This window comes from Pristiophorus japonicus, chromosome 1 (assembly GCF_044704955.1).
Source record: "Pristiophorus japonicus isolate sPriJap1 chromosome 1, sPriJap1.hap1, whole genome shotgun sequence".
In the NCBI taxonomy this organism is placed as follows: Eukaryota; Metazoa; Chordata; class Chondrichthyes; family Pristiophoridae; genus Pristiophorus; species Pristiophorus japonicus.
In genome coordinates this window covers 67,032,514-67,055,605 of record NC_091977.1, presented here as the reverse complement: position 1 = coordinate 67,055,605, position 23,092 = coordinate 67,032,514, and the positions used below count along the sequence as shown (strand labels likewise).

The window sequence follows — 23,092 nt, the reverse complement described above, 5'->3', positions numbered from 1 at the left end:
TATCAATTTCTTGGTCCTCCTTTGCCGAATTCTAAAATCCTCCCAATCCTCAGGCTTGCTGCTCTTTTTGGCAACATTATAAGCCTCGTCCTTTGATCTAATATTATCTTTAATTGCTCTTGTCAGCCACGGTTGGCTCACTTTTACTGTGGGGGTTTTGTGCCTTAAAGGAATATATGTTTGTTGTAAATTATGTATTAATTCTTTAAATGCTAGCCATTGCTTGTCTACCATCTTACATTTTAATGTAGTTTCCCTATCTACCTTAGCCAACTCTCCCTTCATACCTACATAGTTTGTTTTGTTTAGAATTAAGACCCTAGTTTCGGATTTAACTAAATCATTTTCAAACTCAATATAAAATTCTATCATATTATGGTTACTCTTCCCTAAAGGCCCCTTTACTACAAGGTTATTAATTAACCCTTTCTCATTGCACAATACTAGATCTAAAATAGCCTGTACCCTCGTTGGTACCTCAACATACTGATCTAGAAAACCATCTTGTATACATTCCATGAATTTGTCCTCCACACTATTATTGCAAATTTGGTTTGCTCAGTATATATGTAGATTAAAGTCCCCCATGATTACTGTATTACCTTTGTTACATGCACCTCTAATTTCCTGATTTATACTGTGCCCTACATTACCATTTACTGTTTGGGGGCCTGTGTTTTCTGCCCCTTGCTGTTTCGTAGCTCCACCCAAACTGATTCTACCTCTTGACTTTCCGAGCTAAGATCCTTTCTCTCTACTGTCTTTATCCCATCCTTTATTATCAGGGCTACCTATCCACCTTTTCCATTTTGCCTATCTCTTCTAACAGTTAAATATCCTGGAATATTTAGTTCCCAACCTTGGTCACTTTGCAAGCAAGTCTCCATAATGGCTATTAGATCAAACCTATTAATTTCTCTGTGCTATTAATTAAATTATTTTGTTGTGAATGCTTTATGCATTCAGTTATAGTGCCTTTAGCTTGACTTTTTTCTATTTTTCCCTAATGTCACCTTAGTCACTGGTGCTCTATTACCTTTGTTACTGTCTCTGACCCTTCTTGGCTCACCCTGCTTATTTTTATACCAAACTCTGCTCTGCTCTAGAGTCTTGACGTTTCTCTTGCTGCTTTTAAATTTACTCTTTCCTGAATCCTCTCACCCTCCCTTCATGAGTTTAAAGCTCTGTCTACTGCCCTAGTTATTCGATTCACCAGGACACTGTTTCCAGCCCGGTTCAAGTGGAGCCTCTCCCAACAGAACAGCTCCTTCTTTGAATATGTTACATCCATGGTAAATAGAGAAATGCAGTGGATCTGATGTAAATGGACTGTAGGAAAACCTTTGCCAAGTTACCACATGGGAGAATACGAGAGTAGATTAGGATAGAAAACTGGATTAAAAATTGGGTAGAAGGGATGAAATGTAGTCGGAGTTACAGGCAGTTTTTCAAAGTGGTTGGAAGTGGGTAGCAGTGTCCCACAGGATTTAGTTATGGGGCCACTTCGGTTCACTGAGCATATCACCAATTTCGATATCAGCTGAGAAAGAATTGTGACTTGATACAAAAATAGGAGGTATAGATAATTCTTTAGAAGACCATAGCAAGCTGTAAAGGAATTCTGATAAATTGTGGCCGTGGGCTAAAAAGTCAATGTAAGTGTGAGGTGATTTTTCAGTAAAAAACAATAACAGCAGTAATTGTACTTTGAATGGAAGTAGGCTCGTGCTGTGGGAGTAGAGAAGGCTTTGGGAGTACAGGTTCACAGGAAATTAAAGTTAGCACGTCAGGCTGATTAAAGAAAGCTAATGGAATTTTATGTTTTATCACAAGTATATGATAGAAAAACCAAAAAGTCATGATGAACCTCTATAAAACCTTAATTAAAACCTCAGTTGGAGTACTGTGTGCAGTATTGGGCTTCACACCACAGGAAGGATACTGAGGCTTTAGAGAGCGTGCAATGCAGATTCACTAGGATGCTGCTTGGTAAGATTTGAAATATTGGTTATTTTCACATTAAAACAATGCAAATTATGGGGCGATATAATAGAAGGGTTTAAAATTATGTAAGGGTAGATAGATACAGACCGACGGGCCGAATAGCCTCCTTCTGTGCTGTAAATTTCTATGATTCTATGATCAAAGCAGAGTGTTTCCAGTAGTTATGGGGAATAGACTGAGCGACCATAGACAGAAGATTAAATGTAAGAAATTTATAGAATCATAGAACCATAGAAATTTACAGCATAGAAGGAGGTCATTCTGTGGGGAGCGGGCGGGGAAGTGGAGCTGAGTCCATGATCAGATCAGCCATGATCTTATTGAATGGCGGAGCAGGCTCAAGGGGCCGTATGGCCTACTCCTGTTCCTATTTCTTATGTTCTAAGGTTCTTATTCAGCCCTTCGTGTCTGTGCCAGACGAAAAGAGATATCCAGCTTAATCACACTTTCCTGTAACCTTGTAGGTCACGGCACTTCAACTGCATATCCAAGTACATTTTAAATGCGATGAACCTTTCTGTCTCTAACACCCTTTCGGACATTGAGTTTCAGACCCCCATCATCCTCTTGATGAAAAAAGTTCTCCTCAAATCCCCTCTAGTCCTTCTACCAATTACTTTAAATCTATGCCCCCTGGTTATTGACCCCTCTGCTAAGGGAAATAGTTCTTTCCTATCCACTCTATCTAGGCCGCTCATAATTTTATACACCTCAATTAAGTATCCCGTCAGACACTTCTGTTCCAAAGAAAACAACTCCAGCCAATCGAATTTTTCCTCATAGCTAAAATTCTCTTGTGCTAGCAACATCCTTGTAAATCTCCTCTGTACCTTCTCTAGTGCAATCACATCCTTCCTGTAATGCGGTGACCAGAACTGCACGCAGTACTCTAGCTGTGGCCTAACTAGTGTTTTATATAGTTCAAGCATAGCCTCCCTGCTCTTATATTCTATGCCTCGGCTAATAAAGGCAAGTATCCCATTTGCCTTCTTAACCACCTTATCTACATGTCCTGCTACCTTCAGGGATCTGTGGACATGCACTCCAAGGTCCCTTTGTTCCTCTGCACTTCTCAGTGTCCTACCAGTTATTGTGTATTCCCTTGCCTTGTTCAGCCTCCCCAAATGCATTATCTCACACTTCTCTGGATTGAATTGCATTTGCTACTTTTCTGCCCATCTGACCAGTCTATTGATATCTTCCTGCAGTTTACAGTTTTCTTCCTTACTATCAACCACACGGACGATTTTTTTTATCATCTGCAAACTTCTTAATAAGGTGCCTTACATTGAAATCTAAATCGTTGATATATACCACAAAAGGCAAGGGACCTAGTACTGAGCCCTGTGGAACCCCACTGGAAACGGCGTTCCAGTCACAAAAGACCCATTGACCATTACCCTTTGCTTCCTGCCTCTGAGTCCCATGGATTTTTAATTTCTTGATCAGTCTGCCATGTGGGACCTTGTCAAAAGCTTTGGGTAAAATCCATGTAGACTACATCAAACGCAATCCCCTCATCGACCCTCCTTGTTACCTCCTCAAAAAATTCAATCAAGTTAGTCAGACTCGACCTTCCCTTAACAAATCCATGCTGACTGTCCTTGATTAATACGTACCTTTCTAAATGATGATTAATACTGTCCCTCAGAATTTTTCCAATAATTTGGCCACCACCGAGGTTAGGCTGACTGACCTGTAATTACTTGGTCTGTCCCTTTCTCCCCTTTTAAACAACGGTACAACGTTAGCAGTCCTCCAGCACCACACCTGTAGCCAGAGAGGCTTGGAAAATGATGGTCAGAGCTTCCGCTATTTCCTCCCCTGCTTCTCCTAGAACAAAGAGCAGAAGAAATTTATTCACTCAGAGTATTGTAAGGCTGTAAACTTTGTTTCCCAGGTTAATGGTTGAGGCAGAACTATGGGTGGGATTTTAACTGGAAGCGGGTTTTAGGTGGGCAGGGGTCAGGTGACATCATCAGTTTGAGGCCCAGACTATTTTAATTCCCAGGCCTCATTTACATCTCGGCAGCCAACAGCCCACCCTAAAGAGGCAGTTGGCTGGCTGCTAGCAGGTAATGATCGGGTGGACTGGAGGCAACCCGCTAGTCGCGGAGAGGGTTTTGACAGAGTTTCCTGATGTCAGTAAAGAAAGCTTAACACTTAGAGGACCCTCTTCTTCAAACAGTCCAGGTTTCACTGAGTGAGACAGCTGTAACAGGCATCCTGCTAAGTCAGTGATTAAATTGTTATCGGGGTCCTCATGAGATTATAGAACCCTAATTTATGTGTATTAATGAGGTTTCTGGATGAGTTAAGCAAGTGCCTCTGATGCCCAGTAAAAGGGTACAGTAAAAGCGGTGGTGGGTGGGAGTCAAGCTTGAATGTGATACAGGTAGTAAGTTTTGGAAGCAATTTTAACTGTGCGGTCCTGATAGGTGGGCTGGGTTAAAATTGCTCTTATGTCCATTTTCAAGGTTAGATTGGATTGATGGCTGAAAGAAAATGGGTTGAAAGGACATGGGAGCAAGATGGGTAAATGTGATTCAGACTATTTGCTCATGTGAATGATAAAGGCCGATATGGACTGGTTGGGCTGAATGGCCTGTTTCCATAATGTAGCTTCTGTGTATTTCTATGAAATCATTATAAGCTCCTGAATGCACTGATGTTTAGCACATAATCCAAGTTATCTTTCTTTCTCTGTTCAAAAACAATGCAACCACATTTTACTAACAAAATATGTGGCTGATATTTGTTTCTGTCCCAGACAGCAGATGGGCTATGGTTTCCTCTGGAATGCCAGGCGAAGAGCTAGTTCAAAGAGAGGGCTGATACATGAAACTGATATGCAGGGATATGTAGAGGGAATTCCATAGAGAGCAGGGAAATGCAAACCATTTTTGTACAATTAGGATCTGTTCAGCATCGCACACTGCTTGTCCAAACAAATTCTGTTCTGACTGGGGTCTGCTCCAATGAAAAATTGTTTTTAGATTTGTTTCAGTTCAAGAAAATAACATAAAATCTCTGACTGACATTTTTCTGTCAACCAACGCCACCTAAAATAGACTAACTGGCTATTCATCTCATTTGCAGTATATGGGATCTTTCTGTGTGCAAATAGGCTGCTGTGCTTGTTACATAAAAAGAGTGACTGGGCTTTAAAAGTAATTAATTGGTTGTGAACAATTTTGGGCCATCTGAGAATGTGGTAAGGTGCTATTCAAATTATTTATTTGAAATATGAAATTATTTCTTTTTAATTTGAATAACTTCCTGTTCTTTCTTTTGCTTAGTATGATGAGAAACCCTACTGCAATCATTGCTACTTACAGCACTTCGGACCAAGAGGTAAGATGGCATTTAACTAATACACAGTGACACACAGATACACACAGATGCAGAAACACACACACACACATAGATGCATACACACATACTGTGGTAACAGAAATTTCATAAGCTTAAGGACTACGCAGATTAAAATATATGCGGCTTCACAAGTATCAATGTTTTTAAAGTTGTTGTGGTTAATTGAACTTTTAAAACCCTATTCTCTGAAAGCAATGGCAATACTTTCACACCATCCCATTTATACAGCTGCTGCTTGCTGTGATTTACAGTTCATTTTATTTTCTCACATTACAACAGTGACTACACTCCAAAAGTACTTCTTTGGTTGTAAAGCGCTTTGAGACGTCCAGTGGTCGTGAAAGGCGCTATATAAATACAAGTCTTTTTTCATGTTGCCGTTTTGCAGTGATTTCACATAATTGGCTTCAACAAGCAAAATGTTGTGTGTTTTTCTCTGAGTAGTGTTAGAAATGCAGCACGATAATGCAGTACTGATGGAGGGTTGCACTGTCAGAGGTGTCGTCTTTCGGATGAGATGTTAAACCAAGGTCCTCTCAGGTACTCGTAAAAGATCCTATGGCACTATTTGAAAGAAGAGTTCTCCCAATGTCCTGAGAAAAATGTATCCCTCAACCAGCACCAGATTGTGCCGGATTTTCAATAGGTTTGCGGTCCGGTTTTCGCTGCGATTTGACCCTCCGTGGCGAAAACTCGGTCGGCGGGATCCTCGGGTACCTGCTTGTGGTGGCACTGCCACGTACCAATGGGGGGAGGTACGCCGATGTGCAACAATGCAGATTGTGTTTGCGTCGTACTTTCAGCCCTCTCCCGACCCTTACGCCACGCCCAGAATAACAACAGGTCAAACCTGTCGGTCAGCCCTGCCAGCAGCGGTAAGTATGAAGACCTGCAAAAATGGTAAGTTAAAGTTTTTATTTTTTATTTATTTTTCAGCTATTGAGCAGGTAAGGGCGTGAATTTTTTTTTGGTTTTCTCCCCCTCCCAAGGCCTCTCTTGCTGCGCTACCGGCCCTGGACTAAAGTTGCTGAAACTCACGATTTGCGCCGTGAACTGTCGTGCAATGCCAACTTTACAGATGCAGATGTAAAGGCCGAAAGGTTGGCCTAAAAACTGTAGCGCAGCAAAAACGGTAATTTTGGCGTAATACTACCATTTGCGTCGAAAACCAAAAATCTAGCCCTTTATGTATCACGTGGCTGTTTGTGGAGCCTTGTTATGCAAAGATTGGCTGCCAAATCTGCTGTCATACAACAGTGACTGCACTTCCAAAGTAATTAATTGCCTGTGAAATGTTTTGGGAAGTCCCGAGGATGTGAAAGGTGTTTTATAAATGCAAGTTTGTTCTTTTTTTGTATAAATGAATTAATAGCCCATTACTGCTTTAACCATTCTCCCATTTCTGTTGTGCACTTCTGCTTTAAAAAGAAATTAAAACACTGAGGAAACTATGGCCTTGCATCTCCTTATAACGTTGGGCAGGCTATTTATTTTGTTCTTGTGATGTGGGTAACACTGGCAGGATGACCATTTATTGCCCATCCTCAGTTGCCCTAAGATTGGCTTTCTCCTTGCTTCATAACAATTGTTTTGACAACTCAGTGGTTTGCTAAGCCAGTTCAGAAAGCATTAAGAGTCAACCACATTGTGTGGAGTAGAGTCACGTATCATCCAGGCCAGGTTCCCTTCTTTTAACATCTGGTGATTACAACAATCCAGTAGTGATGTGGTTATTTTTAAGTACTATGTGGTTATTTTTGAGTACAGGGGCAGGGAGGTGTTGCTACAGTTGTACAGGGCCTTGGTGAGGCCACACCTGGAGTATTGTGCACAGTTTTGGTCTCCTAACTTGAGGAAGGACATTCTTACTATTGAGGGAGTGCAGCGAAGGTTCACCAGACTGATTCCCGGGATGACGGGACTGACATATCAAGAAAGATTGGATCAACTGGGCTTGTATTCACTGGAGTTCAGAAGAATGAGAGGGGATCTCATAGAAACATTTAAAATTCTGATGGGTTTAGACAGGTTAGATGCAGGAAGAATGTTCCCAATGTTGGGGAAGTCCAGAACCAGGGGTCACAGTCTAAGGATAAGGGGTAAGCCATTTAGGACCGAGATGAGGAGAAACTTCTTCACCCAGAGAGTGGTGAACCTGTGGAATTCTCTACCACAGAAAGTTGTTGAGGCCAATTCACTAAATATATTCAAAAAGGAGTTAGATGTAATCCTTACTACTAGGGGGATCAAGGGGTATGGCGAGAAAGCAGGAATGGGGTACTGAAGTTGCATGTTCAGCCATGAACTCATTGAATGGCGGTGCAGGCTTGAAGGGCCGAATGGCCTACTCCTGCACCTATTTTCTATGTTTCTATGTTTCTAACCCACAAATTACCAGAATTTTCTAATTCAATTTCATATGGTGGAATTTTAACTCGTAACCTCTGTCATAGCTCATCCAGTATTATCCATGTCAGGCTGCAATTGCTTGGCATTATTTTCAACAGCCTTGTACTATTATCAAGAGCACAGTAGCCTAATGGTATGTTACTGGACTAGCAGCCCAGAAGTTGTGAGACCAAATCCCACCATTCAATAAATCTGGTAATTTGTGGGTTAGCACTAGTAAAAACACAACTGGTTCACTAAAATCCTTCAGAAGAACATGCCATTCCTATCCAGTCTGGCCTACACACGACTCCAGTCCCACTCTCTGCAGTTGACTCTTAATGACTTCTGAAGTGGGCACAGCTACAACAACAGAACACTAAGATAAATATCAACCCAGGCAGCAGATCAGGATAAGACTTATGCAATTCCAGCCCAATCATTTCCACTGTAATGGTGAGCAAAGGCTGGAATCCCTGTGGAATTTCAGTTCTAAAGTCTCTTCATTACAGTGTGGACATCCTCCATTGTGTAGTGTGGCAGTACCACCATGATAAGTGGGACAGACTAAAGACAGATCTAGCAGCCAAAAACTGGCCATCCATGAGGCACTGGGGGACAGTAGTGGAATTTCTCGGCCTTTTGGCTAAGATCATGCGTAACTGACCTGACAGGGGAGTAACCACCATGACCCCAAGGTGGTTCTCCCTGGATCAGGAAGGTATATGCTTGCTTTTTGGAAATAGGAGGTGGGTAGGGTGGCTTGACCCATCCACCTCCACGGAGGTGTGTGGGGGGCCTGACCCATCCACCTCCATGCCACGAACCTGGTATTGCAGTACTTCCAGGAACGGTGCAGTGGCTCTAGGCCTTTTGGCTAAGAGCATTGGCGCAGAGTGATCCTTGATGTGTGCAAGGTGACCTCTGGCGTTTGTGATTTGACAAAGAATTGGAACGATTGGCTACGAATTTATATTAAAAAAAAAAATCTGTAACACATCCATTACTCTTCCATCATCTTTCGACAGAAAAGGAAAAAGTTCAATGCAGAGTGTAGAAGGATATGCCAGGGGCAGCATCGGGCAAATCTTAGAATGAGGTATAAATGTAGTGAAGCTGCTACACAGAGTTACCTGCATCCTAATCATCATCATCATAGGCAGTCTCTCGGAATCGAGGAAGACATGCTTCCACTCCCAAAATGAGTTCTTTGGTGGCTGAACAGTCCAATACGCGAGCCACAGACCCTGTTACAGGTGGGACAGACATTCGTTGAGGGAAGGGGTGGGTGAGGCTGGTTACCCGCACGTTCCTTTCGCCGCCTGCGCTTGACCTCTTCACGCTCTTTGCGTTGAGACTCGAAGAGCTCAACGCCCTCCCGGATGCACTTTCTCCACCTCGGGCAGTCTTCGGCCAGGGTCTCCCAGGTGTCGGTGGTGATATCGCACTTTACCAGGGAGGCTTTGAGGGTGTCCTTGTAACGTTTCCTAAACACCACATACAACAGGCTATAGACAGAGATAAGCAATCCCAGAACCAACGGATCAGAACAAGGTTATGTGCCCTTATCACAATCAGTTGAGAATGGTGCTGGACAGCAAGGAAACTAATGAGAGGAGGTGGCTCCATGAACATCTCCATACTCAACAAGCAGCCCAGCCCGTGAGTGCAACAAACAACTCTAAAGTGTTTGCAAGTGTCTTCAGCCAGAAGTATCCAGTGGATGATGCTACTTGGTCTCTTCCGAAGGTCTCCACTATCATAGATGCCAATATACAGCCAATTGGGTTCATTCTAAGTGACTGTAAAAGGCGGCTGAATGTACTGACACAGCAATGTCATGTGGGCTTTGACCACATCTAGTCTGCAGCGTTGAAATAAAGTGATTCCATCCTCTCAAGATCATCTTGGATTACTTACAGTCAAAGATACAGTAGGACCAACCACTTCCCTTGGCCCCCAATGGCATCACCATCGCCAAATCCCCCAGCATCAGCGCCCTGGAAGTCACCATTGATCACACAATGAACTGAACCAGCTATATCAATGATGCGGCTACAAGTGGAGGGCAGATGTTAGATACTCTGGCTCACGTCCTGACCCCTCAGTGCTTCGCCACCATCTAACAAGGCTCAGGCCAGGAGTGGCCTCTAGTCAAGCTGCTCCAGTACAGCTACATCATTGGCATCTACCTGACAATGTGGAAAACTGCCCAGATATGTCCTATCCATAAAAAACAGAACAAATACAATCTGGCCAATTGCCACCCCATCAGTCTACTCTCAATCATCAGCAAAGTGATGGAAGGTGTCGTCGACAGTGCTATCAAGCGGCACTTACTCACCAATAACCTGCTCACCGATGCTCAGTTTGGGTTCTGACAGAACCACTCAGCTCTAGACCTCATTACAGCCTTGGTCCAAACATGAGGTGAGGGGAGAGTGACTGCCATTTGACTGAATGTGGCATCAAGAAGCCCTAGTGAAATTGAAGTCAATGGGAATCGGGGGAAAATTCTCCACTGGCTGGAGTCATACTGAGCACAAAGGAAGATGGTTGTGGTTGTTGGAGGTCAATCATCCCAGCCCAAGGACATCGCTGCAGGTCTTCTTCAGGGCAGTGTCCTAGGTCCAACCATCTTCAGCTGCTTCATCAATGACCTTCCCTCCATCATAAGGTCAGAAGTGGGGATGTTCTCTGATGATTGCATAGTGTTCAGTTCCATTCGCAACTCCGCAGAAAATGAAACAGTCCATGCCATCATGCAGCATGACCTGGACCACATTCAGGCATGGGTTGATAAGTGGCAAGTAATATTTGTGCCATACAAGTGCTAGGCCATGACCATCTCCAACAAGCGAGAGTCCAACAACCTCCCCTTGATATTCAACAGCATTACTGTTATATATGTGGACTTGTATTTACTCTGTACAGCCACCAGAGGGCTCTTCCCCTGTAGTCCCAAGGGATCCCATAATCCCTTGAGCGCACAGATATTTAAGGAGGCTTCACAGGTTGGAGAGGCACTCTGGAGACCTGCAATAAAAGACGAGGGTCACACTTTACTTTGAGCTCACAGAGTTCAGTCTGACTCTTTCTCCATACACAACAACTGGCGACGAGATACAGATAGCGAACCCAAAGATGCAGAGAACAGTGGGCATCCTGGAGAAATTTTCGGAGGGAGATGATTGGGAAACTTTTGTGGAGCAACTCAACCAATACTTCATGACCAATGAGCTAGATGGGGAAGAGAGCGCTGCCAAATGAAGGGCGATCCTCCTCACCTTCTGTGGGGCACCAACGTATGACCTCATGAAGAATCTGCTCACTCCAGTGAAACCCATGGAGAAATCGTATGACGATTTGTGCACACTGGTCCAAGAGCATTTGAACCCGAAGAAAAGCGTTCTGATGGAGAGGTACCGATTCTACACCTACAAAAGGTCTGAAGGCCAGGAAGTGGCGAGTTATGTCGCCGAGCTAAGACGCCTTGCAGGACATTGCGAATTTGAAGGACATTTGGAGCACATGCTCAGGGACTTTTTCGTACTTGGCATTGGCCACGAAACCATACTTCGCAAACTTTTGACTGTAGAGACCCCAACCTTGAGTAAGGCCATAGCGATAGCCCAGGCGTTCATTGCCACCAGCGACAATACGAAGCAAATCTCTCAGCACACAAGTGTTGCTACAAATACTGTGAACAAAGTGATGTTGTTTTCGAATCGTAATGTACAGGGCAGGTCACACATACCTGCAGCTGCACGTCCGCAGATGACTCAGAGTCCATCATCAAGGGTGATGAATGCAAGGCCATTAACATCTTCCTGTGCTGCGAGGGTGATCAACGTTTCCATTCATGCCGATTCAAAGAGTACGTTTGCAAGGGCTGGGGAACAATGGGACATCTCCAACAGGTGTACAGGTGAGCTGAAAAGCCTGTTAAACCTGCAAACCGCCATGTTGCAGAGGAGGACAGATCCACGGAGGATCACGACGAACCAGTGCCTCGGATCGAGGAGGCAGAGGTACATGGAGTGCACACATTCACCACGACTTGTCCCCCGATAATGCTGAATGTTAAACTAAATGGACTCCCGGTGTCAATGGAGCTGGAGATGGGGGCGAGCCAGTCGATTACGGGCAAAAAGACTTTCGAAAGGTTGTGGTGCAACAAGGCCTCAGGCCAGTCTTAACTTCAATTCGCACGAAACTAAGAACTTACACAAAAGAACTGATTCCTGTAATCGGCAGTGCTACCGTAAAGGTCTCCTACGATGGAGTGGTGCACAAGCTACCACTCTGGGTGGTACTGGGCGATGGTCCCACTCTGCTCGGCAGGAACTGGCTGGGAAAGATACGCTGAAACTGGGATGACGTCCGAGCGCTATCGCCCGCTGACGACACTTCGTGTGCCCAGGTCTTAAACAAATTTCCTTCGCTGATCGAACCAGGCATCGGGAAATTCCAAGGAGCAAAAGTGCATATCTACCTAGTTCTGGGAGCGCGACCCATCCATCACAAGGCGAGACCAGTACCATACATGATGAGAGAAAGGGTAGAGATCGAGCTAGACCGGCTGCAAAGAGAGGGCATCATTTCATCGATCGAGTTCAACGAGTGGGCCAGTCCTATTGTCCCAGTCCTCAAGGGAGACAGCAACATCAGTATCTCTGGCGATTACAAAGTAACTATCAATCGTTTCTCCCTGCAGGACCAATACCCACTACCAAAGGCCAATGACCTCTTTGCAACGCTGGCGGGAGGAAAGATGTTCACGAAGCTAGATTTGACATCAGCCTACATGACGCAAGAACTGGAGGAATCATCGAAGGCCCTCACCTGCAACAACACGCACAGAGGTCGTTTTGTTTATAACAGATGCCCGTTTGGAATCCGATCAGTGGCGGCGATATTCCAGAGAAACATGGAAAGTTTACTGAAGTCAGTCCCGCACACCGTGGTCTTCCAGGATGGCATCTTGGTCACAGGTCGGAACACAGTCGAGCACCTGCAGAACCTGGAGGAGGTTCTTAGTCGACTCAACCGCTTGGGGCTCAGGTTAAAACGCTCGAAGTGAGTTTTCCTGCCGCCTGAAGTGGAGTTCTTCGGAAGGAAGATTGCGGCAGACGGCATCAGGCCCACCAACGTGGAGATGGAGGCAATCGAGAACACACCGAGGCCACAGAACGTGATGGAGCTGCAATCGTTTCTGGGACTCTTGAACTACTTTGGTAACTTCTTACCGGGTCTCAGCACACTGCTAGAACCACTACATGTCTTACTACGAAAAGGGGATGAATGGGTTTGGGCAAAAGCCAAGAAAATGCCTTTGTAAAAACGAGAAAATTGTTATGCTCAAACAAATTGCTTGTGTTGCATGATCCATGTAAGCGTTTGGTACTAGCATGTGATGCATCGTCATATGGCGTCATCACAAGCTAATGATTTCGGGAAACTGCAACCGGTTGCTTATGTATCCAGGAGTCTGTCTAAGGCTGAGAGAGCCTACAGCATGATTGAAAAAGAAGCGTTAGCGTGTGTCTATGGGGTAAAGAAAATGCATCAATACCTGTTTGGGCTAAAATTCGAATTGGAAACTGACCATAAGCCACTTATGTCCCTGTTTTCCGAGAGTAAAGGGATAAATACCAACACATTGGCCCGCATCCAGAGATGGGTGCTCACATTGTCCGCATACAACCACGCCATCCGCCACAGGCCAGGCACAGAAAACTGCACCGATGCTCTCAGTAGGCTGCCATTGCCCACCACGGGGGTGGAAATAGTGCACCCTGCAGATCTAGCCATGGTTATGGAAGCATTTGAGAGTGAGCAATCACCCGTCACTGCCCGGCAGATCAAAACCTAGACAAGCCAGGACCCCTTATTATCTCTCGTCAAAAGCTGTGTGCTTCACGGGAGCTGGTCCAGTGTCCCAGTGGAAATGCTGGAAGAGATAAAGGCGTTCCAGCGGTGCAAAGATGAAATGTCTATACAGGCAGACTACCTTCTGTGGGGCAATCGAGTAGTGGTCCCCAAGAAGGGCAGAGACACCTTCATCAATGACCTCCACAGTACCCATCCAGGCATCGTAATGATAAAAGTGATAGCCAGATCCCACGTGTGGTGGCCCGGTATCGATGCGGACTTAGAGTCCTGCATTCACAGATGTAATACATGCTCGCAGTTAAGCAATGTACCCAGGGAGGTGCCGCTAAGTTTATGGTCTTGGCCCTCCAAACCGTGGTCTAGAGTACACGTCGATTATGCAGGCCCTTTCTTGGGTAAAATGCTCCTTGTGGTTGTAGACGCGTATTCCAAGTGGATTGAATGTGAGATAATGTCGGCTAGCACGCCCGCTGCCACTACTGAAAGCCTGCGGGCCATGTTTGCCGCTCATGGCTTACCCGATGTCCTGGTGAGCGACAACGGGCCATGTTTTACCAGTGCTGAGTTCAAAGAATTCATGACCCGTAACGGGATCAAACATGTCACATTTGTTCCGTTTAAACCAGTGTCCAATGGTCAGGCAGAGAGAGCAGTGCAAACCATTAAGCAAGGCTTGAAGAGGGTAACTGAAGGCTCACTGCAGACTCGCCTATCCTGAGTCCTGCTGATCTACCGCTCGAGACCCCACTCACTCACTGGGATCCCACCTGCTGAACTGCTCATGAAAAGAGTACTTAAGGCAAGGCTCTCGTTAGTTCACCCTGATCTACATAAATAGGTAGAGAGCTGGTGGCTTCAATAAAGTGCATACCATGATAGCGCAAATGTGTCACGTGAGATTGAAATCAATGATTCTGTATTTGTATTAAATTATGGACAAGGTCCCAAGTGGCTTCCCGGCACTGTCGTGGCCAAAGAGGGGAGCAGGGTGTTTCGGGTTAAATGGACTCATTCACCGGAAACACTTGGACCAAATCAAACTCAGATTCACGGACTATCCTGAGCAACCCACCTTGGACCCTACCTTTTTTGATCCCCCAACATACACACCAGTGGCAACCGGCACCACGGTTGACCACGAAGCAGAACCCATCATCCACAGCAGCTCAGCAGGGCCCAACACACCAGGCAGCCCAACAAGGCCAGCTGCACAGCAGCCCAGCGAGGGCCCAACAAATAATTCAACAACACCAGCTTTCACACCGAGACGATCAACCAGGGCAAGAAGAGCCCCAGATCAACTCACATTGTAATTTGTTACACTATTGAGATTGGGGGGGTAGTCCCCTGGAGTCCCAAGGGAACCCATAATTCCTTGAGAGCACAGGTATTTAAGGAGGCTTCATAGGTTAAAGAGGCACTCTGGAGACCAGCAATAAAAGACTAAGGTCACACTTTACTTTGAGCTCACAGTGTTCAGTCTGACTCTTTCTCCATACTCAACAATTACCATCACTGAATCTCCCACCATCAACATCCTGGGGGTCACCATTGACCAGAAACTTAATTTGATCAGCCACATAAATATCTGACCCTGGCAACAAGAGCAGGTCAGAGGCTGGGTATTCCACGGCAAATGTCTCACCTCCTGTCTCTCCAAAGCCTTTTCACCATTTCCAAGGCACAAGTCAGGAGGGTGATGGAATACTCTCCACTTGCCTGGATGCGTGCAGCTCCAACAACACTCAAGAAGTTCAACACCAACCAGGACAAAGCAGCCTGCTTGATTGGCACCCCATCCACCACCTTCAACATTCATTCCCTCCACCATCGGCACACCGTGGCTGCAGTGTGTACCATCTACAAGATGCATTGCAGCAACTTGCCAAGACTTCTTCAGCAGCACCTCCCAAACCCGCGACCTCTACCACCTAGAAGGACAAGGTCAGCAGGTGCTTGCGAGCACCATTACCTGCAAGTTCTCCTCCAAGTTAAACACCATTTGACTTGGAAATATATCGCCGTTCCTTCATCGTTGCTGGGTCAAAATCCTGGAACTCCCTCCCTAACAGCACTGTGGGAGTTCCTCCACCACAAGGACTGTGGCGGTTCAAGAAGGCAGCTCACCACCACCTTCTCAAGGGCACTTAGGGATGAGCAATAACTGCTGGCCTTGCCAGTGACGCCCACATCCCAGAACAATTTGGATGGATGCAGCCGAATACTCAATAAGCGCAACACCATAAAGGAAACAACAGTTCACTTGATTGGTGCCCTGCCACCGGACTCAATATTCACCCCCTCTACCACCGGTGGCTACGGTATGTATTACCTATAGGATGCACTGCAGCAACTAATGAAGGTTACTTCAACAGCCTCTCCCAGCATTCTACCACCAAGAAGACGAGAACAACATTGTCATCTGAACATCATCACCTTCAGTTTCCTCTCCAAGTTACACACTATGATGCTTTAGATGTATATTACCAATTATTCATCGTTGCTGGGTCAATATCCTGCAATTTCCACCTAACACTATTGCGGGAGCACTATCGCCACCTTCTCAGGGCAACAAAGGATGATCAATAAAGGTGAACTTGCCAGTATCACCCATATTGTGAGAATCATTTTAAAAAGAGTCAGTTGTTAGATTACCGCAGAAGAAAACACTCAATGATATTGGATCACATAGCATTTGAAAGCCACACAGGTTATTAGGTTCGGCTGCCCAACTGTTTGGACTGTGGGAATGCAGCATATACTGATAAATAGACACAGATATAAATAGATACACATATAAACACATGCTCATACAAACACATGGACATGTAAAAACATGGATGCACAATCAAATGCACATATAAACATATGCACATAGAAACAGATGCATTATATGTTCATCGTGAGGTTTCCTAAATAGTTTTCTTTTTCTGCTGGATCTCCACATGCCATACACAGAGCCAGACACCTGGTACTCTGTAATACGACACTGTAAACAATTACTTGGAGATGCCTGGCATCATTCTGAGGTCTCTCGGCTTACCCCCTTCTTCTCTAGGGATGTGCTGGCCTCTGCTCAGTGCCTCCCTGCTGGAAGCATGACAGAGAGCAGAAACTCACAGAGAATCATGGGTGGAAATGCACAGCCTTCCACACTGAGTGTGCTACAAGGTCCTTTGTTACTTACAGTGGCATTCCTTCAGCCGCATGGTTTCCTTCTATCAGCGAATGTTGGTACAGACTACAGATGTAACCATGTGAGAGGACACCACTGCAGGTCGGGAGGATAAAAGAATGAGCCCGGGCCCTGGAATATCGTGGGCATACCACTGCAGCTTCCAGCGTGAGCTGCTACAAGTGTGCAATGGTTTCGAAGTGGGCGACTGGGTGACATCATCATTTTGAGCATGGGCAGAAACATCAGAGGAGCCCAGGTAAAGCGGAGGAGCAGGAAGGTCGGGGTGGATGAGTGGTGAGAGATTGTGGCGGAGGAACGGTGAGAGATCGTGGCGGAGGTGCAGCGAATGTTTGTGGTGGAGGAACGGCGAGAGATCGTGGCAGAGGAGCAGCGAGAGATCGTGGCGGAGGAGCGGCGAGAGATCGTGGCGGAGGTGCGGCAAATGGGGCCCAGAAGAGCCGAGGGCCCAGAGGCAGCACGGGCCAGCCCACACTGTCGTGCAGCGCGTCCGTGCAGCAGAGCAGGTCTCCAGTCGTCCTGGTCAACCCTTGCCACTGGATAAAGGCCTAGCTCTGTCAAGCCCATGTGATGGCTCACGTGCAACGGTCACGACACGTTAAAAAGATCCACACACAGGCATCTTCCACCCCTTGAATTGGAGTTCAAGTCTGGAATATCGTGTCCTTCATTGAAACATCTGTGAACCCGTGTGAAAGCAAGTCATCCTCGTTCAAGGGACCACCTATGATGATGATGACCCATGACGACACAGATATGTCAACAGAATACACTCTTGTTGGACTTGAAAGCTCAAAGCAAATGTTAGTGATCATATTTTCCTTCTCACTTTACAAAGAATTACATAGAAATTACAGCACAGCAACGACATTGGGCCCAACTGGTCCATGCCAGTGGTTATGCTCCACACGAGCCTCCTCCCACCCTACATCATCTGACCCAATCAGCTTATCCTTCTAATATGACTGTGGTATTTTCTCTGTCAGGCATCATTCTATCTGTTGTCATGTCAAAGAGAGTGAAAGGGATATAGACAGGTTAAGTGAGTGGGAAAACATTTGGCAGATGGAGTACAATATGGGAAAGTGTGAGATTCTCCACTTTGGCAGGAAAAATAAAAAAGCAACTTCTTATTTAAATGGGGAGAAATTACAAAATGCTGCAGTACAGAGGGACCTGGGGTCCTTGGGCATGAAACACAAAAAGTTAGTATGCAGGTACAGCACGTGATCAGGAAGGCCAATGGAATGTTGGCTTTTATTGCAAGGGGGATAGAGTATAAAAGCAGGGAAGTCCTGCTGCAACTGTACAGGGTATTGGTGAGGCCACACCTAGAGTACTGCGTACAGTTTTGGTCTCCGTATTTAAGGAAGGATATACTTGCGTTGGATGCTGTTCAAAGAAGGTTCACGAGGTTGATTCCTGAGATGCAGGGGTTAACTTATGAAGAAAGGTTAAGCAGGTTTGGCCTATGCTCATTGGAGTTTAGAAGAATGAGAAGCGATATTATTGAAACATATAAGATACTGAGAGGGCTTGACAGGGTAGATGCAGAGAGGATGTTTCTCCTCGTGGGGGAATCTAGAACTAGGGGGCATAGTTTCAGAATAAGGGGTCATCCATTTAGAACTGAGATGAGGAGGAATTTCTTCGCTCAGAGGGTCGTAAATCTGTGGAATTCTCTGCCGCAGAGAGCCATGGAGTCTTGGTCATTGAATATATTTAAGGTGGAGATGGGCAGATTTTTGAGTGATAAGGGAGTAAAGGGTTATGGACAGAGGCAGGGAAGTGGAGCTGAGTCCATGATCATATCAGCCATGATCTTATTAAATGGCAGAGCAGGCTCAAGGGGCCAAATGGCATACTCCTGTTCATATTTCCTTTGTTCTTATGTAAGACACTTATTCCAGTTCTGGCAGGGAGCTCAGAGGCTGGGACTTCAACCTCCAACTGTCCAGTTGCGAACTAAATATGTATAGCTGGCAGTCTCGTTCCACTGAGCACTGCGATACACACTCATTGCAGACTTCACTGGATAACACAAAGTATTGATTACTTATCATCATCATAGGCAGTTCCTTGAATCGAGGATGACTTGCTTCCACGTCAAAAAGTTTGCAGGTGTTTCAATGAAGGACCTAAAAATCCAGGTCCCGAACTAAATCTTGAAGGGTGGAAGATGCCTGTGCATGGATTTTTTTAACGTGTGGTGGCCATTGCACACCAGCCACCCCACGGGCTTGTCAGAGCTAGGTCTTGGTCCAGTGGCAAGGATTAACCAAGACGACAGGAGACCAGCTCTGCTGATGGACTTAATGCGCACACATATCGCAGTGTGGGCTGGCCCGTGCTGCCCCTGGGACCTCGCCTCTTCTGGGCCCTGAATTCACGCCTCTCCTGGGCCCCGATCACATCCCTCTACGATCACTCGCCGCTCCTTCGCCCCAACCTCGCCACTCCTGCTGTACCTGACCACGCTCCAATCACCGACCTGGATCTTAGTGACGTCCCTCTTCACTGCCGTTGTTCTCCTGCTCTAGCCTGTGCTGTTCCCTGGAGTGGTATGCCGCCATGCTGCTCCTTCCACTCCCTGGCCTGCTCTTATGGTGCTCGCAGGCCGGGGGCCGCTCAGCCTGCTGGGCTAGGCCGCCATGCTGCTCCTTCTGCTCCCCAGCCTGCTCTGATAGTGCCTTTTCGTAAATATACAAAATTCTTACAGGGTTTGACAGGGCAGATGAAGGAAGGAAGGGAGGAGAATGGCTGGGGAGTCTAGAACCAGGGTTCACAATCTCAGAATAAGGGGTTGGCCATTTAGGACTGAGATGAGGAGAAATTTCCTCACTCAGAGGGTGGCGAAACTTTGGAATTCTCTACCTCAGAGGGTTGTGGAGGCTCAGTCATTGAATATACTTAAGACAGAGATCGATAGATTTTTGGATATTAAAGGAATCAAGGAATATGGGGATAGGGCAGGAAAGTGGAGTTGAGGTAAAAGGTCAGCCGTGTTCATTGAATGGTGGAGCAGGCTCGAGGGGTCAAATGGCCTACTCCTGCTCCTAATTCTTATGTTCTTCTGTAAACAGATCTTCCAACCTCAAAGAAAACAATGGGTCTTGGAACCGATGCTAGGAAATAAAACTCAGATGGGAAACAGCTGGCTTTGTAAAGAAAATTGCTGAAAATTGTCAAATGCGCAAAAAGTGAGATGTGGAAGGTCTATTATGAGGCAGCTTAGCCAGGTTTAGGTGACAGGTGTAAACGCAATGAGAGATATTTAACTATACAACGATATGAAATTGGAACAGCAAAGTTCATGAGCAAACACTGAACACGTGCCTACTAAATTCCCCAGTACACTATTTTTACACAGACATTAACCTTTTTAAATCAACAAAACTAAATAAACAAATTAACACCTGCACACACAGGACTGTGGAACAGGAATGCTGAGTAGTGTGCATAAACTTCAGCAAGTAGAGTTTCTACTGTCCAGTCCCTGTGTTGATCAGTCCTTTCATTTTCATTCAGTCTCTTTATTATTATTTCTATTTCACTGTAGGCGCAAGACGGCCAACATCTCGGTCCACTCTTGGAGCAGCTGGATCCAACGTCCCAGTTGAAAACCCCAGCAGCACTTAGTGCCATCCAGCTTAAGGAAGATTTGCAGCCTCCATCCTGAAGGGAATCAAAACAGCGACATGGAAAAGAAACAACTTGTAGAAACAATTGTATGAGCTTTAGAAAATAATTAGCTGCTATGCGCCATTATTGTGCAAATGAAGAAACATTCGAAAATCATTTGCTCTCAGACCATAGAATCATAGAATGGTTACAGCACGGAAGAAGGCCATTCGGCTCATTGAGCCCATGCCGGCTCCCTGCAAGAGCACCACAACTAGTCCCACTCCCCCGCCAACTTACTGTTTCTTGCTTTAGTGCTATCCATTGTGCCCGTTGTTTCTCCTTTCTAATGCTTACAGTTATGTAGTTTTGCATGGGATACCAACTTGGTAGCTTCAGAATGTCTGATACTAATACTGTGATCCTGTCTGTATCCTATGTTCTGACACCTGTTTGTAATTCTGGTGAAATCCAGTTTTATGGGGACAATATAAACACCTCTGGTTCTTCACAAAGCGGCTCAGTGAGATCACTCTTTAACCTGGTTGGCAGGTGATCAGCCCCTGTGAAACTGACACAGCCAGCCGATCTCTTCAGACAGGTTTATGCCCCAATCATTCATTTTCTGAATCCAGTGCAGTGACCAAGATATAGACTGTTATTTGCAGCTGCAGATGAGTAATATATGCAATAAAATGTTCGCTTACTTGCAAGAGTTTTATATCTTTCTGCAATAAAAAACTTATATTTGCACACACCTCCTGTTTCCATCCCTTGACTTCCTGTTTACGTCGACTTTTCCCACTTTAAATTCCATTTACAATAGAAAATCCCTATATAAACTGATCACTCTAATGGTGAAATCTGGCCACTTTCTCACAATTCTCTCAGAATGCTTACTGAAAAAAATAATTGAATGTTTTTTTTTCTCAATAACTGAAATTGTCTTCAAAGTAAGGTTTTAACCAATATATTAAAAATCAAAAAATACATATTTCACAGTAAAATGATTAAATGTAGCCATTGAATTGTATCTTGTGTATTTTAATGCCTTCATTGAAGTATTTACTTAAAGCCTTCTGTGTATTCTGAAAGCCTGATCATTTGACACTGTGAGCTGAATTTGCATTGTGCATCTGTGCTGGATACCTACTTTCCCAGGATGCATTAGTACTGTTCAGTCAGGAATATTTTTCTTTCAAAACTAGTTGAAAAAAGGCTAGAGGACAAATATCAAATGCTTTATTGAGATAAGATTCATAGTGAATGTATTTAAAAAAAAGAGATGGGTGGTGCGACAGAGAAGTGCAATGCGAATGGGTTACAGCTGTGAGGCAAAGATTCTAATATCTAACACCTGAGACAGCAGGCGACAGACAGACAGACAGAGGAAAGCAGTCAGGCAGTTTCCTCCCTCGGTCCAATTTGATTTTGTTTGAAAAGGTTGAATTTTGAAAGCAAACAAAGCCTCTTTGAGGGCAATAGGAGGGTGCAAGGAGAGGGAAACTGGTTGAGGATGAGCAGTCTTTGGCCTCTCACTGCCTGTCCTTGGGGTGGTGATTGGGAGTGAAAGGTTAAGGCTGAGGTGAGTGACAGTGGAGTGAGGGGAGAGAAGGCTAAAGGGATTGGGAACATGAAGGCATCAAGGGAATTAAACCTGAGAAATATGCAGTCCAGTGACTGCCATGGAGTCACTGCAGCATAGCTTTACCCCCAGCAATATACTTTGAGGGTTATTTGGTGGAAAGGGGGAAAATGGGCGCTAATTGGCTGCTTTGTTAATAAAACGTGCCCGTTTAAAAGTCTGGGTATAGCCCGCAATCTTGGGGCTAATTGCTGATTGCCATGAATTAAACATTGCTGGAGGTATTAAAACAGACACCTGCACGTTTAGCCTCCATACATGCACATCCACTGAAGGTCTAGACTGCGCTGGCTGTCAGTGAAACTGAAGGAGCAGGAAAACAGCACTTCTCAGGATGGCTCAGGGGCCGAGAGAGAGGGCTCACAGGTTCTCAGATGCAGAACTGAAGGTCTTGGTGGAGGAGATACAGTGGAGGAGGGATATCCTGTATCTTCAGGGGACAAGAAAGCCACAGAGGTAACTAATGCGACGGATGTGGGAGGAGATTGCCGAGGAGGTCACAGCCAGGAGCACTGCCCTAGGACGTGCCACACAAAAATTAATGATTTAACACGAATGGTCAAGGTAAGATCCCATCTCACAAACACACTTCTTAATTACTGCACCACCACAAGCATCATAACCTCCACACACTGCATCCATCATCTAACTGTAGACTGACATTCACACAACCCACACTACTGTATCCTTCACAGGCACTACTCACATCTCAGCCACATCTCACAGCTCTTCAACCATTTGAGTCATCACACACACACACACATAAACTCACCCGTCAAAAAGCTCAGTCACAATCAACACGCTTTCTCTTCCAGGACAAGATAGCACATAATAGGCAGCAGCAGGATCTCACTAGGAGAATGGAAGCATGACTCAATGACATCACTCCTCTGGAAGAGGCAATGCTGCCTGTAATCAGAAAGGAAGTAGCAGATGCCGTGGCCACAGACAGAGTGGGAGACATATTG

At 45.3% G+C, this 23,092-nt stretch overlaps 1 protein-coding gene and 1 pseudogene across 1 annotated transcript in view; both read left to right on the top strand.

Moving 5' to 3' along the window:
- Window positions 1-21,361, top strand: part of LOC139281108 (cysteine-rich protein 1) — a 32,310-nt gene extending 10,949 nt beyond the window's left edge. Inside the window, exons 3-4 of the mRNA XM_070901101.1 lie at window positions 5,304-5,358; window positions 20,418-21,361. Of these exons, the coding sequence (XP_070757202.1) occupies window positions 5,304-5,358; window positions 20,418-20,497 (135 nt within the window). The 3' untranslated portion in view covers window positions 20,498-21,361. The remainder of the gene's footprint in view (window positions 1-5,303; window positions 5,359-20,417) is intronic.
- LOC139279733 (U2 spliceosomal RNA) lies at window positions 8,397-8,631 on the top strand (annotated as a pseudogene).
- Window positions 21,362-23,092: the final 1,731 nt, after the last annotated feature.